Here is a 15137-nt window from a genome sequence, read left to right on the forward strand (position 1 = left end):
GGCTACAAATTAAGGATATGACACAACTGCATTTTAAAACAACTTTTAATATAAAGATGAAAGTTTAAATAAAATAATAGGATTTTCAAGGGAAACAGTTATAATATTAATCATACTTTATCATGAGGTTATTTTTAGGGCATAAACTGTGTAGATAATATCTGTTTTGGGTTCAAAAAACCTTGGGGCCTCACAACTTTAACCTTTTAAGAGTCAACCCTATACCAGATCAGAGATCGACTTTGATATCATTCATAATAACTTAGTTCTATTAGTATAAATATTTTTTGACCTTCAAGGCTTTAAAACATATCTATAAAGTTAGAAAGGGTTCATACTTATATATCGTCAAAACAATTTTTTCTTATCCAATGTGATGTGAGATGTAACATAAATAATTTAATTAAATACAAAGCTTATACCATATAAAAAGATTAATTCAAATAGAAATAACAACTAAATATTATTATATTATGATTATGATTTTAAAGATAATTTTGATTCATCATTTAATTCCTTAACAAGTTTGGATAATTTCTCAAGTTTGTGATAATCTACACCATGAATATAAGCTGTATCTTGTGGAGTCGCTTGAACCAAAGGATCTACTTCTGGTTGAACCAAAGGATTTTCAGTTCCCATGAACTGCCTCCCTTTGACCATGGTGTGTTTGAGTTTGAGGGAACCTTGAGACCACTCTATACATTGAAGCATCCACAGAATCATAGCGAGCTGCCTCCAATTTGGTTTGTACCACTATACAAAGGGAATTGTGCTAAACCTCCCTGCAGTTATCCAGCTTCTGGTGTATAGTTGATTTGGTGTTTTCTGGATCACAATCAAGAGTCTTTTGCTATTGTGTGTAAACTAGACTTTTTATTTTAAGCATTTAATTTGGTAATTGGATGAGAAAGTTGTAGATTAAAGAGCCTAATTAGCATGTTCTCTCATTGTTTAAGATTATGTATTTCTATGCATCACAACATGCTTCCAGGGCATGTTGAACCCAATAGAGAGGAGAAGATGAGTCTTAACTTCATGCAAAATCAAAGACATGTTGCTGATTTCTGTTCTGGATATCTACTTCTGATGGATAGAAGGTGTTTGTACCTGTCTGGAAAAATAGCATAATTTCAGAGTTCCAAGGGAACTGACTTTTGTGGCTTTTAAGGTCATTGTTTGAGCTGAAGGGGCTGTCTTTCAAGGAGGATAATTAAATAGGTCTGCTGAAGCAGTGAATGACCATAAGACTCATGCATGGAATGTGAAGGCATTTCTTTTCCCTTTTTTTATATCATTAGAGGAAAAAAAAAAAAAAAATGTTACAAGCAACATAGCAGCAGAAACCAATGCTGAATATTTTGTTACAACAAATTCATTCCTCTATGACCTTCAAAATCTAAATAGTCTCCATTTATCTGTCCAAAAGATGTGTTATACCCATAAATGTCAACACCCTTATCCTCTGAAGACATATTGCCGGTCTCCCGTCCTTTGAAGGCATCCATTGGTGAAGCCCAAGGAGCAGGAGTTGATGGGTTAGAGCTAGAAGCTTCTTGGTTCATACTCAGAGCATTTGGATTCTGGGGTGAGTTACCAGCCGGCCTTTTGTTTGATGAATTAGCTGTTGTCAGAGAAATGGAGGTCGACTGCTGCTGCTGCAGTTGCTGCTGGTTCTTCATTGGCGACTTGGGTCGAAGAGACTCTATTTCAGGGGTTGTCATGACAAGATGGGGCGCCTCTGGAGGAGGATTTCGTCCTCCGCCTCCCTGCCAAACTTTCCCATCCTTATCACCAAAATTCCTGACATATGCCTGAGAATTTCACATATGATTTGTTAGGGTTATGCAACAAGAAATTCAACGAAAGGACATATAATATATGAATGGCCTAAGGGTTAAAACTCCATTATCTTTCACAAAATAAAATCATGATGAACAAGAACGTTCCTGTTTGAGGAGATGAATGTGATTGGATGGTAACAAGAGAATGACATGACTATTAAAATGAAGTGTAACATCATTGGAGTTTTAAAAGATTGTATTAACTATTAAGGCATTTCTCACTCAAATAAGATGAGACGTTAGTCTTGATGCAGAATGAGGCTTAACTAAAACAAAAATGTATCTCAAAAAAAAAAAAAACACCACTAATAAAATCACATAAAAAGAGAATAATAATAAAGCCAAAAAAATTCATGGCTCTATCAAATTAGCCTTCACTATTCAGCATCACCATTGATATCACCAGTAGGATCATCTAAGGAACCATCATCATATATAATTGTTATATCATCCTCTCTATCAATATCAATGTTGTCCACCCATTCTTCTTCTTCATCCACCAATTGCATGGGTACAAATTCAGGGTTTAAACAAAGTAGTGGTCATAACCAGATGGCATGAAAACACTAGCAGCAAAGCACCTCTCCTCCAAATGCAAAAACCTGACACCCAACAGCCAAGAACTCTTCTTGTCTCCTTCTAAATCTCTCTCCCCCCCCTTCCTTTAAAGTGCTAATGGAATCTAGCTAAGCCTTACTTCTAAAAAATTAAACAAAGACCCATGCTCAGGATATAAAATAGAATACCAAAAGCCCCAAAGCATTAAAACCCATTGGACATTGAGGCCTCAAAAAGACCCAATACACATTTAAAAGCCATAAATATCAGAGGCTTAAGCCTCAACAGTCTCAAGGCTAAAGCCTGAAGGCTATGTGAATCAGTAAGGTAAGGCTTAAGCCTCAAGGGTATTTCCTAATGCCTCACCTTGAGGCAACAATGCATCCACCTTGAAAGTCTTTTAAAACATTAAACACCATATAAATAAAATGTGTTTGAATAGCCAATTCATTTGTCAGTTTTGGTCCTAATGAAAGTCATATTCCTAATGGTTTCCTCACACACATGGCAGCTAAAACTCATCAAATAGATGTTCTATTTCCACCTTGAGTAAGGCGTTCGGGTAGAAGTTCTAATTCCAACTTTTTTTGATAGGTAAATAAAATGAATATATTATAAAAAGAACCAGAGGGAATGGTGCACCAAAGTAAATAGGTCATATGCAACAGCTGCCTTCAGGCACAACCAAAAGAAGAGGGAAACATAAAAAACTTCTCCCGTCCTCAATGAGACCCAACCAATCTATAAAATCAATTAAAGACATTAAGTCAGCATTAAACCTATATTTATGTACAACTTTACCAAAGAAGAGTGCTAAGAAAGGTGCTTTTTAAACTTCTCCTCATTTTAAATGATATTCAATTTCTTTCCTTCCTTATTGTCAAAAAATGCATAAGGTAGCAGCTCTCCATGCCTTCTTTCGTTTTTTTTTCACACAAAGGAGTCTCTTAAGAGAGTCTCTCCGACCATAGAAAATATCACCCAAGATATGCCAAACAAGAAAAGGATAACTACCATAAAACCGTTGTTTATTTTTTATTTTTTATAGCGAAACAGTGTTGTTAAAAGCAAAAGGCAATCTCAAGGTGATAGGACTCTAAGGCGAAAGCCGAAAAAACAAGGTAATAGCCGTAGTAAGGCAATAAAAAATTATTCGATACTTACCCAATATAAGCGTTGTCTTCAACAATCAACACTATTAATTTTTCATCACTCATGGTGTCTTATAAAATTAACAAAATAGTAATAATTACTCAAAGTGTTAAATATTATACCCTACATCTGAAAAAACATCATATTGTTTAGAGAAATTAATCTTTGTCCAAATGCATATTCTAATCTTCCAAACATCTAAAAATTAGAATACAAAAACCAAATAAAAAAATGAAAATCCTAGAGAAGCTTTAGGTTTCATCATCATAATCATTATTGAAATTAAAATTGTCATCTAAGACTAGATTGGTAGCCCTCTATCTCATTATCAATATGATTGGTAATATAATATTTCATCTTATACTTTGTTTAATTTAATGTTAGAGTGAATTAAATTACAATCTACGTGTGTTTAATTTTAATCCATGATCAAAGGTTGTCTTTATGCCTTGAGCCTTATCCCAAGGCAATCGTGTAGGTATTGCCTCTTTGAAGTCACCTTGCCTCGGTCTTCAAGAGGTAACTTTTATCTGCCTCACTTGGCTTTGTGGCCTATGCAACCCAAACGATCGCCTTTGATAACACTGCAGTGAAGGAGGATGTGATCAACGGATTTCTCCTCAACTTCACACAAAAAGCATCTATTTACCCACGATCACCATCTCCTTTGAAACTAATCTAAAGACGGAACTTTTCCCTAGCTAACATCACAAGAAAAGAAGCTCGCTTTAGGTGGTACCTATGACTTCCAAATTACTATCCATACATAGAGTCTCATCTCTAAATCATTTATCCTTCCAAAACTTCTTACCCACACAGAAAAAGGCTCTACTGTTGAAGAAGTCCTAATCCTTCCTAATAATTTCCCATAGTTCAACCTTATACCTATCTCTTGCTTCCCAAGAACACTACTCCCCTTCATCCTCTCCATATTTTCCTCCTTTGACCCTGCTTTTAGAGCACTTCCCTTTTGGATGCATATCAAAAGCTCCACTTGCAAAAAAAGGCCTTATTAACACCCAAGCCCCACTTCCTGTTATCTGTGCAAACAATCGGCCACTTCATGAAGAGTGGTCTTTCACAAGCGCCCGATCACCCTAGAGGACATCTCTTTGAATCTTCTCAAGCCTCAATTCGACTTTCCTCATAATGCTAAACAAGGATATAAAGTAGATAGGTAAGTTAGATAACGTGCTCCTCATCAAAGTTAGTCTCCCCCCTTTAAATATATATTGTCTTTTCCACATCCCTAACCTTTTATAGAAAGGTTCTTTCATGACATCCCAAGCCACCATTGATTTAAAAAGAGCACCTAGGGTAAGAGCTAAATAAGTAGATGAAAGTTCTACCATCCATAGTTTTAAAAGGGGTGCTTTAGGCGCACCTAGGCTTAAGGCGCAGCAATGCAGTCCCCTAAGTGCCTCGCTTGAAGTGAGGCGCAACGCCTTCAACAAGGCACAGCCTAGGCACATGAGGCATGCACCTCTTGTCCAAGTGTGAGGCTCCCACAAGTGCAACAAGTCAAAAAGGCATTGCTTTGACCTTTTATTTTTTTAGGAGCAGCACCAAAATGGTAGAAGAGGAGAAGAGAGGAAGGAGAAAGAGGAAAAGTATACCTGGGGTTTCTCGAAGTCTCAGACCTCACATTCCTTTACTCAATGATTTTTTTTTTTTGATAGGTAATGATGTTTTTTTTTTTTTTTACGGCTTAGCATTTGTATTTCTAATTTCTAATTTTATTTTTTAGATCTCGTTTATTTTATTTATCTTTATCACACTAGATAATGATATCAATATTTATTATGATAATCATAATAAAATAATGGTACAATGTTTATCTCATTTTAAAAAAAAATTAAAACTGAATTCATTGTGATTCATTTGCATTTTATTTATTATTTATAATTCATTTATTGCAATAATTACATAATGATACTTTGATTGTTTATATGCTTGGAACTCATTTTTTATATTTTTTTATTTATTAGATTGAAATTTTGGATAATATTTGATGATATATGAATCTCGGACAAATGGTTGCATATTAAGAGTTATTATATTATATAAAATTATACATATGACTTAGGGTGCACCTCACTTCGCTAAAGCCCACGCCTTAGCGCCTAGGCTCCAAGATGACAATGCACCTTAAGTGACCTTGCGCCTTTTAAAACTACGCTCCCACCTTGCAACCAATTCTAGTGGCTAATTCCTCCACCCTTCCTATTGGAATCAATTCACTCTTTAAGCTTATTTTCAGCCCTAAGATGACTTCAAACCACATGAACAACCAACTTAAATGATCATCTGAACTTAGAAAGTCTTACAAAACATGATAGCATCATCAACAAACAATAGGTGGGACACTTCCACCCTCTTACCTCCTCTCCTCACCTTAAACCCCAACAAGCAGCCCTCCTCCCCAGGCCTCCTAGGAAGACAACTAAGGGCCTCCATGGCTAAAACAAATAAATAAGGCAAAAGAGAGCCCCCTTATCTCAAGCCTATAGAGTTTTGAAAAAGGTTAGAAGACATGCCACTATCAAGAATAGAGAACTTTGTGTTAGATATGCACCATTTAATCCATCTAACCCATTTTTGACCAAAATTCATATTTTCAAGAACTAGTAGCAGAAATGCCCAATTAGCATGATCACACTCTTTATGTTCAGCTTACAAAACTCCATAGGCATCACTTTTCATTTTTCCACATAGAATCAATGAAATCAACAGTTATAAGCACCGCATCTAGAATTTGTCCTCTCTCGATGGCAGCAGTCTAGGATTTGGATACCACATTCTTAAGCCGCCAAAAAAGTTTGCTAGGAGCTTGTAAAGGCCAAACTAATTGGCCCAAATCTGTTAGATCATCCACTGCCCCCCTCCTCCTCTTTTTTGGGATTAGCACAGAAAACATGGCATTATGATTTTTTCCAAACCTACCTAGATCATGAAACTCTCTAAAAAAGCCTATCACCTCTTCCTTTACAAGATCCCAACTGAACAGCCAAAAGGACATAGAGGACCCACTCTTGGCCTAGAGTTTTGTCTCTATTTAAGTTCAATGCTTTTCTTCTAGAAAATTATTTTTTGTAGTAACAGAGCCTAGAGAAGTGTCATTTTCCTCCATTATGAAACCTAAAGAAATTGTTTTCTCTTAAACATGTTACAGTCATCAGGTACTCCGATCATATGTTTAACATGAGTTTCTAGTCATCATATCCCAAAGTTTCCCAATAAAACAAGTTCAGCATAAATAATCAGCCAATTCCAGAAATGAAATAGTTAATGGGCAAAAAGGTTCAACTATTCATATTGATTGATTTTCCAGAAGAAGAAAGGGGATGCAGAATATTGTACCTCAGCATTAAAATTTGATGAGGATAATCCGTTACCAACAGTCAGCCACCCAGACCGAATATTGTGGTCTTCACCAAAGAGCTCAAGCCTCCGACGGCCAAGAGAGAAATGCTCAATTATCCGGTACATGTCTTCAGGCTTTGCAGTTGAACCTGCAATCCATTGGCAAAAGAATTTCAAAGGGCTCAATTGCTCACCAATTTTTTTCCTTTTGGTTTATTTACAATATCCCTATACCAGTAAAGAACATGGAAAATAGCAGATGAAGGTGGAATTCAGGATCTTCAGACTGCATTAATATGCCATTCAGTTATTTTTACATCTAAAAATAAAATTGTGTAACAAACATTGCTAAAATCTCATTTATTTACATACTTTGCACCAATATAAATAAAACCTCCAAATCTCATTTATTTACATTGTGCCAGTATAAAGAAAACCTTCCCTCAAGAAAAACATATACAAACTTTTCAAACCATTGCAAGTACTAGAAACATGAGTTCCTAATGCTCTAATGCCCAAGAAACATAGGCGCTAAGAATCTCTGCTTCAACTTGTTTTTCTTTGTCATCAAACATCACATAAAAAGAGCAAGACCTTATGTACCAACCCATTTCAGTTGAGAACACATGTTGTAAACAAATGAGAAGGAGATGGGAGAAAAAAATGTTAGCATTGAAACAAATTAAACAGCCTTTATAGTACAACATTCAAATGAAGCTTCTGATAAATAAAAAATAAAAAATTCAAATGAAACTCAAAACCATAGCAACACACCCAAACGGTTTCTTGTCTGCATTCCTGATATACATGAAGCAGGCAGCATAGTGATAAATGGACTAATGCAAGCAGTGTTGATGTCCAAGTTAGAATGGTCACAAATACTAACCATAAGGAGGTTCCTCAGCTATAATTACATCCGTGTCAATGTTGGCATGGATGATATGACCATCGGTACTCCGACGAACAGTTCCTTTAATGCCCATCAAGCAGTGTTCCTTCATCACAATGACACATGACTAGACAGTTTAGGAAAATAATAACTGCATTCAAAAAGCAACAGACAACAAACGAGAGGGAACAGGGACATGAAGATGTAATTATTCATAATGAAGGGCAAAGTCACTACCAACCTTTGAGTGCTGAAACAAAGTATGAGAATCATGGCGCAAGCCTGGAGTTGCATTAGTTTTATTTGTCTTTACCCAACATATATCTTCACACCTTCGAAATCCCCACTAAATAACCAAGAAAACAAAATTAAAAATAAAAATCACAAGGGACCAACAACATGTGATATGAATGCCAGCACCAAAAAAGGGAAAGTCCTACTCACATGGTTTAATTATGAAGCTTGAATTACATACCTTTTTTAGACATTGACGGCCCTGCTCAAGGCCCACACCATCACCCACCCAAAGAAATATGAAAGAGGGTGTATCTGCAATCGCCTATAAACATTTAAGGAAACAAACGTTCAGATTTAATGTCAAAAGGGGCAAAATGAAAGAATGTCAAAATGATCTATTGATGTCAGGTTCAGGAAGCATTTTTACGTAAGTCCAAGGATAACTCTGTCAGGAAGAGTTAAACAGACAAACTGTGCATAAGGTGTTTTGTGGATCCAAACAATAAAATAACTATTTAAGTAATATGATATGATGCAATTATAATGGATATCAAATAACAAATTGCACACTGATAATATCATTATTCATCATTTTATTGTTCTGGAATCGAGGAATAGTATATCAATATTGTCAACACTATCTACATTAAAAAAATGACAATTCTCAAAAGGTACTCTTGACATTAAAAAAAGAAAAGAAAAAAAGATGTCTACATTGAACGTCTATTAATAGTCTTACTACTTTGCAATGAGGAAGCATAAAAAATAACCGGTTACCAAGTTATAACGCTGATTTTACACCTGCAGGCATCTGCATGGAAACGCTTGTTTTCAATTAAAGAGAGGGTTGCAAAGAAAAGCATAAGCAAGTACCTCAATCTTAAGATTTAAAATTTCTTCAAAGGTCCAGTACTCCATATGGTCAGCAACACCAGGAGCCCGATGAACATATTCCTCCCAAGGGGGGTCCACAAGAATGACATCGAACTTAGTTCCAAAGAACTCTGGTGACAGGGCATGCTCCCGTAAATCACACTTGTAGTACATGGGAGGAGAAGCAGATTTAGCAACAATCTCATCTTTCTTCTGTATGAGTTCACGAAGTTTGGGGTAGTCCTCCACAACATTAGTAAGCTCTAGCTCCCTGATGAAATTCTGTGGCCGCATACCTGTGTCAACAAAATTCTGAGAGTAATCATTCTGGTCTCCTCTTGAAGGAGCTTTACCAGGAGGTCCACCAGATCTAGGAGGAACCCAACCCCCAGGGGCTTTATCATGTGACTGTCCACGTCCTACTGATCCTGAAGCATTAAAACCAGGGCCAGATATGCTTGGAGGCAGCCCCCTTCCAGGGCCTGGCTGATTAAAGTACATGGCAGGACTTGGTGGAGTTCCTATGTTAGGAGAAAACCTCGGACCTGATGGTCCAGGAGGAACAGAAGAGAGACCAGGTGGAACAGCTAACATATTCATATCAACAGCTCGCGCTCCAGGCCAAACAACAGGTGGAGAAAATGGTGGAATAAAGACACCAGGCGAAATTGGAGGCCCTGGAGCAGGAGACATACTAGGGTTAAGTTGCTGCATTGGTCCAGGTGGCGGCATTCCAAGAGGTCCAAAAGGTGATCCCATTAAAGGCAATGGGATTCCAACCTGTTGGTTGTCTCTCCCAGTAGGCCTACCTCTTCCTCCTCTCCCAACCCTATTCCCTTTTACTCCTTGAGCAGTAGCCCTACTAAAAGAACCTGGATCCTGGTTTCCATAAGGAGGCTGTGAACCACTACTAGAACTTTGGCCACCAGCAGCACGACCAGACATAGCACCTTTCTGACCTCTTCCTTTCCCTCCCTGAATGTCAATGTCCTCTCTCCAAGAATGCTGATCCCGCATAGGGGTGCTATCATCTATATATCTTTCCTTTAAATCATCACCAGCCTGGCCAGACCCATATACATCAGTCCTTCTTGCCCTGTCCTCCCGCATATATGCCCACTCCTCAGCATTTGGTGCTGATTTCATGTCAGATGTAGGACCACCTTCAGTTCTCCTGCCAAAGTTGGATCCCATGTCAGCTCTTCCATAATCAAGAGGCTTGGTTTGAATCTCTATCACATCATAATTCTCACTAGCAATTCCAAAATTTGATGACGTTTTCACAGCTTCACCCCTGCTCCCATCTTTCCTGTTTCCAGAACGCCCATCAGTCCTATCCCGAGCATGTCTTGGTAACTCCCAGTCTCTTCCATGATCATACACAACATCCCCTTCTTTTGTCTCTTTATCGTTACTGCTGGGTTGCCTTCTTTTCCAACTCTCTTTGGAACCTTCTCGATCCCTGTTCCTGTCACCCCAGCTATCCTCCCTGCCTTTTGACCTATCATCCCTGTAACCATCCTTTTCCAGTTCCTTCCGTTTGAGGCCAACACTTCTTTCATAGTCAGTCTCATAGTTCTCTGATCCTTGATGTCGTCTCCCACTCCTCTCAGGTGTTCTTGACCTGTTAGAGTGCCCAACTTCTCTCCCACTTTTGTCTCTCATCCATACACTTCCATCCTCATCAGTATTGAAAGACCTTTCCCGGTTTTCAGCAACATCGCGACCAGTGGGAGTCCGCTGCTGTCTGTGCTTCTCATTTTTCTCCCTGCCAGATCGATCTTCACGAGCCAGAGGACTTGCTTTATTATCTTCTTCAGGAGCTTCTGCCCTGTTTTTGCACTTACTCCTCTCAGCATCATTTCTTCTCTCTTCCTTGTTGCTAGATTTGACACCCTTGTCGCTATTTGAATCTATGCCTCTGTTTTTACTCTCAGTGGGTTCAGTTCTTGCAGACGCATTTCTCTCTTTAGCACCCTCATTCTTGGGATCAGAAGCCTTCCCACTTCTCAAATCAGCTTTTTCATAATTACTTTCTTCCCCTTTCACAACAGAATCTGCATCATCCCATCTTCTCCTTGGGTTTCTCACCTGATCAGAAGATCCATGGCCTTTCTCTCGGTTGGTTTCTTTCCTGTCTGAATGCCTGGAATCTCTCTCCATTACTTTTTCAAGCTCTCCATCACGAGATTTTTCTTCTTTGCTTTTACTTCTCTGGGAACCCTCATGGTCAGCAAACTTTGAGGCCATTTTCCTTCTCTCACCTTCATCAGCTCGACCATGCCCTCTACTTCCTGCCTTATCTCCACCATCTTGCTTGTTCTCCAATTCTCCATCTTGGTACCAACTGCTCAACTTTTCTAAAGCACTTTCCTCTTGTTTTTTCTTCATCTGCTTAGAACGGGAGTCCTTTTTTATTTCATGATCATCTTCATCACTTCCAGCTCTAGAGCCACCTGACCTTTTTCGGCTTTCATTTCTTTCGCCAGAAGTTCTCCTTCTTCCACCTCCTGATCCTTCAGTTTCTTCTCCATTGCTAGGCTTTTTTGACTTACTTGATCTGTGCTTCCTCTTATCGCTATCCTCCCATTCTTCATCATCCCGGGCTCTTTCACTTTTCACATCTGAATTATCCTCTGTGTCACGTTTCCCATAGCTCCTACGTTCAGGTGAATCCATTCAAGCAAAGACCTCAATGAATTGTTTCCTCTTTAGTCCCAGGACAGACTAATATGCATGACAAAAGTACAAAAAAATCATCCTGCAAATGGTGAAGGAAAAATGAGAAAATGAAACTAAGAGCAAAATTATTTATTGCTCCTGCCACGTTTGTTTTGCCAGAAAATTTCTCCAAAACAAGTAGAGGAAATATTCATTTGTAAAGAGTTTTTCCTTCAAGGAAATAGAAGATACAAGTTAAATTTCACTCCAGCTTCATGATAAACTAACCATAGAGACAAAAGGAATTTTAAGAGAAATAAAATTTTAGGCAGAATTATTTTTTCTGAAATCTTCTGTATGAAAGGAGCCCAGACAACCGAATAACTAGCTTAGTAGTCACAAATAGAGTCTTATGGAGTTTAGTTGAGTTCTAGAACCAAGCCTTTGCTAATGGCATCTTTTGTAGTCCCTTCCTTGACTTCACATAGCTAAATGATACCCACTTTTCAAAATGAAAAAGAAAAAAAATTCGAATCTGACAAATTACAATTCGTGGATCTGAATCCAAATCCAAAGAAAGCTCAAAAAACCCACTGACCTTAGTAGAGCAGGGTTCAATATTGCATAATAATACACCAACTAATGAGAAGCCCACATTCAAAATTTTGATTTATTTCCTTTTTGTCTGTCCCTTTTTCTCACCGACCAAAACACCATAACCATACCCCCTCAATTTCTTTTTCCTTCATTTTCTTCCCATGCATCAGCAAACAAAGGGTACCCACCTTTCCACATGAAAAAAAAAACCTCAAACCTGAGAAAACTGTAATTTGCAAATCCAAATAAAGCTTCAAAAACCCACTAACCCTCTATCACAGCAAAGTTCAATATCACATATATAGTACATAAAAAATAATAATAACAAAGTGCTTCCTATTGCCTTCATTAACAGCTCAAAAGAATCCCTGAGTCAAAAGATTGATTTATATTCTTTTCCACCCTTTTTCAACTAGCCAAACATACCATATCATAATAATTCAAATTTCTATTTTTCCTCCTTTTTCTTTCCTTCCGTTCTGTTTCTCAGCATCGAAAGGCATCCATTTTCCCATAGGGGGCAAAAATCAAAGGTAACGAACCATAATTTTCCAAATCCCAATTCAGTCCATAGAAGACCCAAAACCCACACTTTCCAAGTAATTACTTAACACATTGTTAAGTCAACCAACTCAATTCTCTCTTCGGTTGGAAAATCAAGAAAATACAAAGGCTCGGAATCTTCGGCTTCCTACTGCTAAATTCCCAAGAAAAATTGTTTATGTCTCTTCCTCCCATTTCACACCAATCAAAAACAACATAAATGCACTATTACAATTTTCCTTTCCTTTCCTTTCCTTCCCATGCCCTTCACTTTCTCAGCACCCAAACGCTACCCACATTTTCAGAGCAAAAAAGAAAAAGAAAAAGAAAATTTCAAACCTAACAACTATAATTGAAATCGAGTTAAAGCTTTAAAAGAAACACCCATACCTAAAAGAACAAAGTTTAATATCAAAAAAAAAAACATGTATTGTAAACAAATGTTCTGTGAAAAGGGGATTTACGGTTAGGGTTGAAGGTTACCTGATGTTGGTGATCCAACGTCAATTCTCCCCGCCGGAAACCTAATGGGTTCGTAGAGAGGAAAAGTAGAGGGAGTCTTTGGGAGAAAGGGTGGAGAGCATTTCAGAGTGAGTTGTGCTTGGAAAAGGTGGGAACCCTAGAAGCCCTCTGACTAGGCTTGGGGAATTCCAGGTCAATAGATTTTAGCAAAGACGTAATTTTGGCTCATTTTTTGTCCTATTTACTATTTAATAATTAATAATATATATATATTTCTTTTTTCTTTTTTTTTTTAAATTGAAAAATGATAATAATTTTTATATAAGATATAAGAACGATTTAAAAATTACAACGGGAAAGTAATGATTTAAAAACTATCTAAAATTTTTAGGTATAAAAAAAAATATATATCTTGAATTTAAATTTTTTTTAAAAGTTATAAGACAAATTTATAATTTTTTAAAGATATAACACAAATCTATATTTTTTGTGCAAAATATTCTATTTATATAAAAAAACTTAATTTTAAAAATATGAAACAAAAAGTTTATTCAATTGAAGACTTAAGCTTTATTCGAAGACTATTTTTTAAAACCGTCTTTAAAATCCATTCTCTAATATTTTATAAAGCAAATAAGAACAAAAAAAAATGTTTTTTAAAAATACTATCGTAGAAAATAGAAAATAATTTTTTTATTACCAAAAGTATTTTTCTATTTTTTCTACAATGATTTTTTTATTATTATTATTACCATTGCTTCCACTACTTTTGATGCTTATATGCTCATTATTGAACTTTCTTTTCTACAAAGCTTTTTTTGTCCTAATTTTTCCGTTTTACATAGCATTCCCTCGTATGTTTCCCCATTTGTATGTTGGGGAAAGTACTCTCGATGTAGGCTTTCCTAAATCAAATGAGGAATATAATTTTATCTTATGATGAAGGGTTCATTTTGCATTACTCCTGTTTCCATGCGGATTTGAGAATTTCTTTTGAGCTTGTTTCTTCCTAATTCCACCCAAAACTCTATTAGGGTTCCAATTGAAGTTTAGGCTCTGTTTGGCGAATGTTTTCAATAATAGTTTTCTATTTTATATAACAAAAAAAAAAATTCTGAAAAACATATTTAACAATTATAAATTATTTTCTATTTTTAAAAACAGAAAATATAGGTCTTTTTTGGAACTATTTTCAATAACAATTTTTTGTTTTTTAAAACAAAAAAACTGAAAAACACCTTCGATAGTTATAAACTATTTTCTATTTTCTGTTATTAGAAAACAGAAAACATTGGCCTTGTTTGATAACTGTTTTTTAAAACAATTTTGAAAAAATAGATTTTAAGAATAGTTTTCAAAAGTTGTTATATGATGTTTAGTAGAATAAAAGTTTATTTAAGAACCTAAAATTGTTTTTAACATGTTTTTAATATTTTTAAATATATTTTTAAAATAATTTTTATGTTTGTAACTTTATTTTTAATTATTATATATGTTTGTATAATTATTATTTAAAACAACTCTAAAAAAATAATTGAAAACAACTAAAATAAGTTATGAGCTAAAGGTGTCCAATGGGTCGTGCCAGCTGGCACGACTGGATATTGACCGGGCCTTTACGAGCCAACGTGCTGGGCTAGCACGACCCACTTAAAAATCTTGTCGGATTGGGCCGGGCTAGCCCATGCAAGGTAAATAGGTGGCCCCGCACGACCCATAAGTCCACAAGCTAATCATGCCGGCGAGTCATGGCCTATGGGCCACCCACTTTGTTAAAAAATTTAATTTAATTTTTTAAGTAATTTTTTCTTAAGTTTTTTTCAATATTAAATAAAATTTCTTTTTTGTCACTTTAAACACCTCTAATAATTATATTTTTTATTTTTTATTTTTTATACACCTCTAATAATTATATTTTTTATTTTTTACATTAATATTTATCGAGTTTGTAATCATAA

At 36.2% G+C, this 15137-nt stretch overlaps 1 protein-coding gene across 2 annotated transcripts; it reads right to left on the bottom strand.

The window, feature by feature from the left end:
• Window positions 1–1260: 1260 nt before the first annotated feature.
• LOC100254343 (N6-adenosine-methyltransferase non-catalytic subunit MTB) lies at window positions 1261–13384 on the bottom strand. 2 transcript variants are annotated; one of them, XM_019226159.2, is made up of 8 exons: window positions 13201–13365; window positions 12176–12362; window positions 8917–11677; window positions 8282–8365; window positions 8048–8152; window positions 7804–7912; window positions 6915–7066; window positions 1261–1814 (listed from the first exon to the last, which is right to left on the bottom strand). In XM_019226159.2, exons 3-8 carry the CDS (start codon window positions 11593–11595, stop codon window positions 1365–1367), a joined length of 3579 nt encoding a protein of 1192 aa, XP_019081704.1. In that variant the 5' UTR covers window positions 11596–11677; window positions 12176–12362; window positions 13201–13365; the 3' UTR covers window positions 1261–1364. The 2 variants fall into 2 exon arrangements, with proteins under 2 accessions (XP_019081704.1, XP_002272399.1); XM_002272363.4 differs by lacking the exon at window positions 12176–12362 and having other exon boundaries at window positions 13201–13384.
• Window positions 13385–15137: the final 1753 nt, after the last annotated feature.

Source organism: Vitis vinifera, chromosome 16 (assembly GCF_030704535.1).
Source record: "Vitis vinifera cultivar Pinot Noir 40024 chromosome 16, ASM3070453v1".
Lineage (NCBI taxonomy): Eukaryota > Viridiplantae > Streptophyta > Magnoliopsida > Vitales > Vitaceae > Vitis > Vitis vinifera.

Coding starts and splice junctions, on each gene's coding strand:
- LOC100254343 (XM_002272363.4), bottom strand. CDS start 11,595: ATGGATTCACCTGAACGTAGGAGCTATGGGAAACGTGACACAGAGGAT. Junction 8,153..8,281: donor GCCGTCAATGTCTAAAAAAG/GTATGTAATTCA, acceptor TTGGTTATTTAG/TGGGGATTTCGAAGGTGTGA. Junction 1,815..6,914: donor CATCAAATTTTAATGCTGAG/GTACAATATTCT, acceptor TGAAATTCTCAG/GCATATGTCAGGAATTTTGG.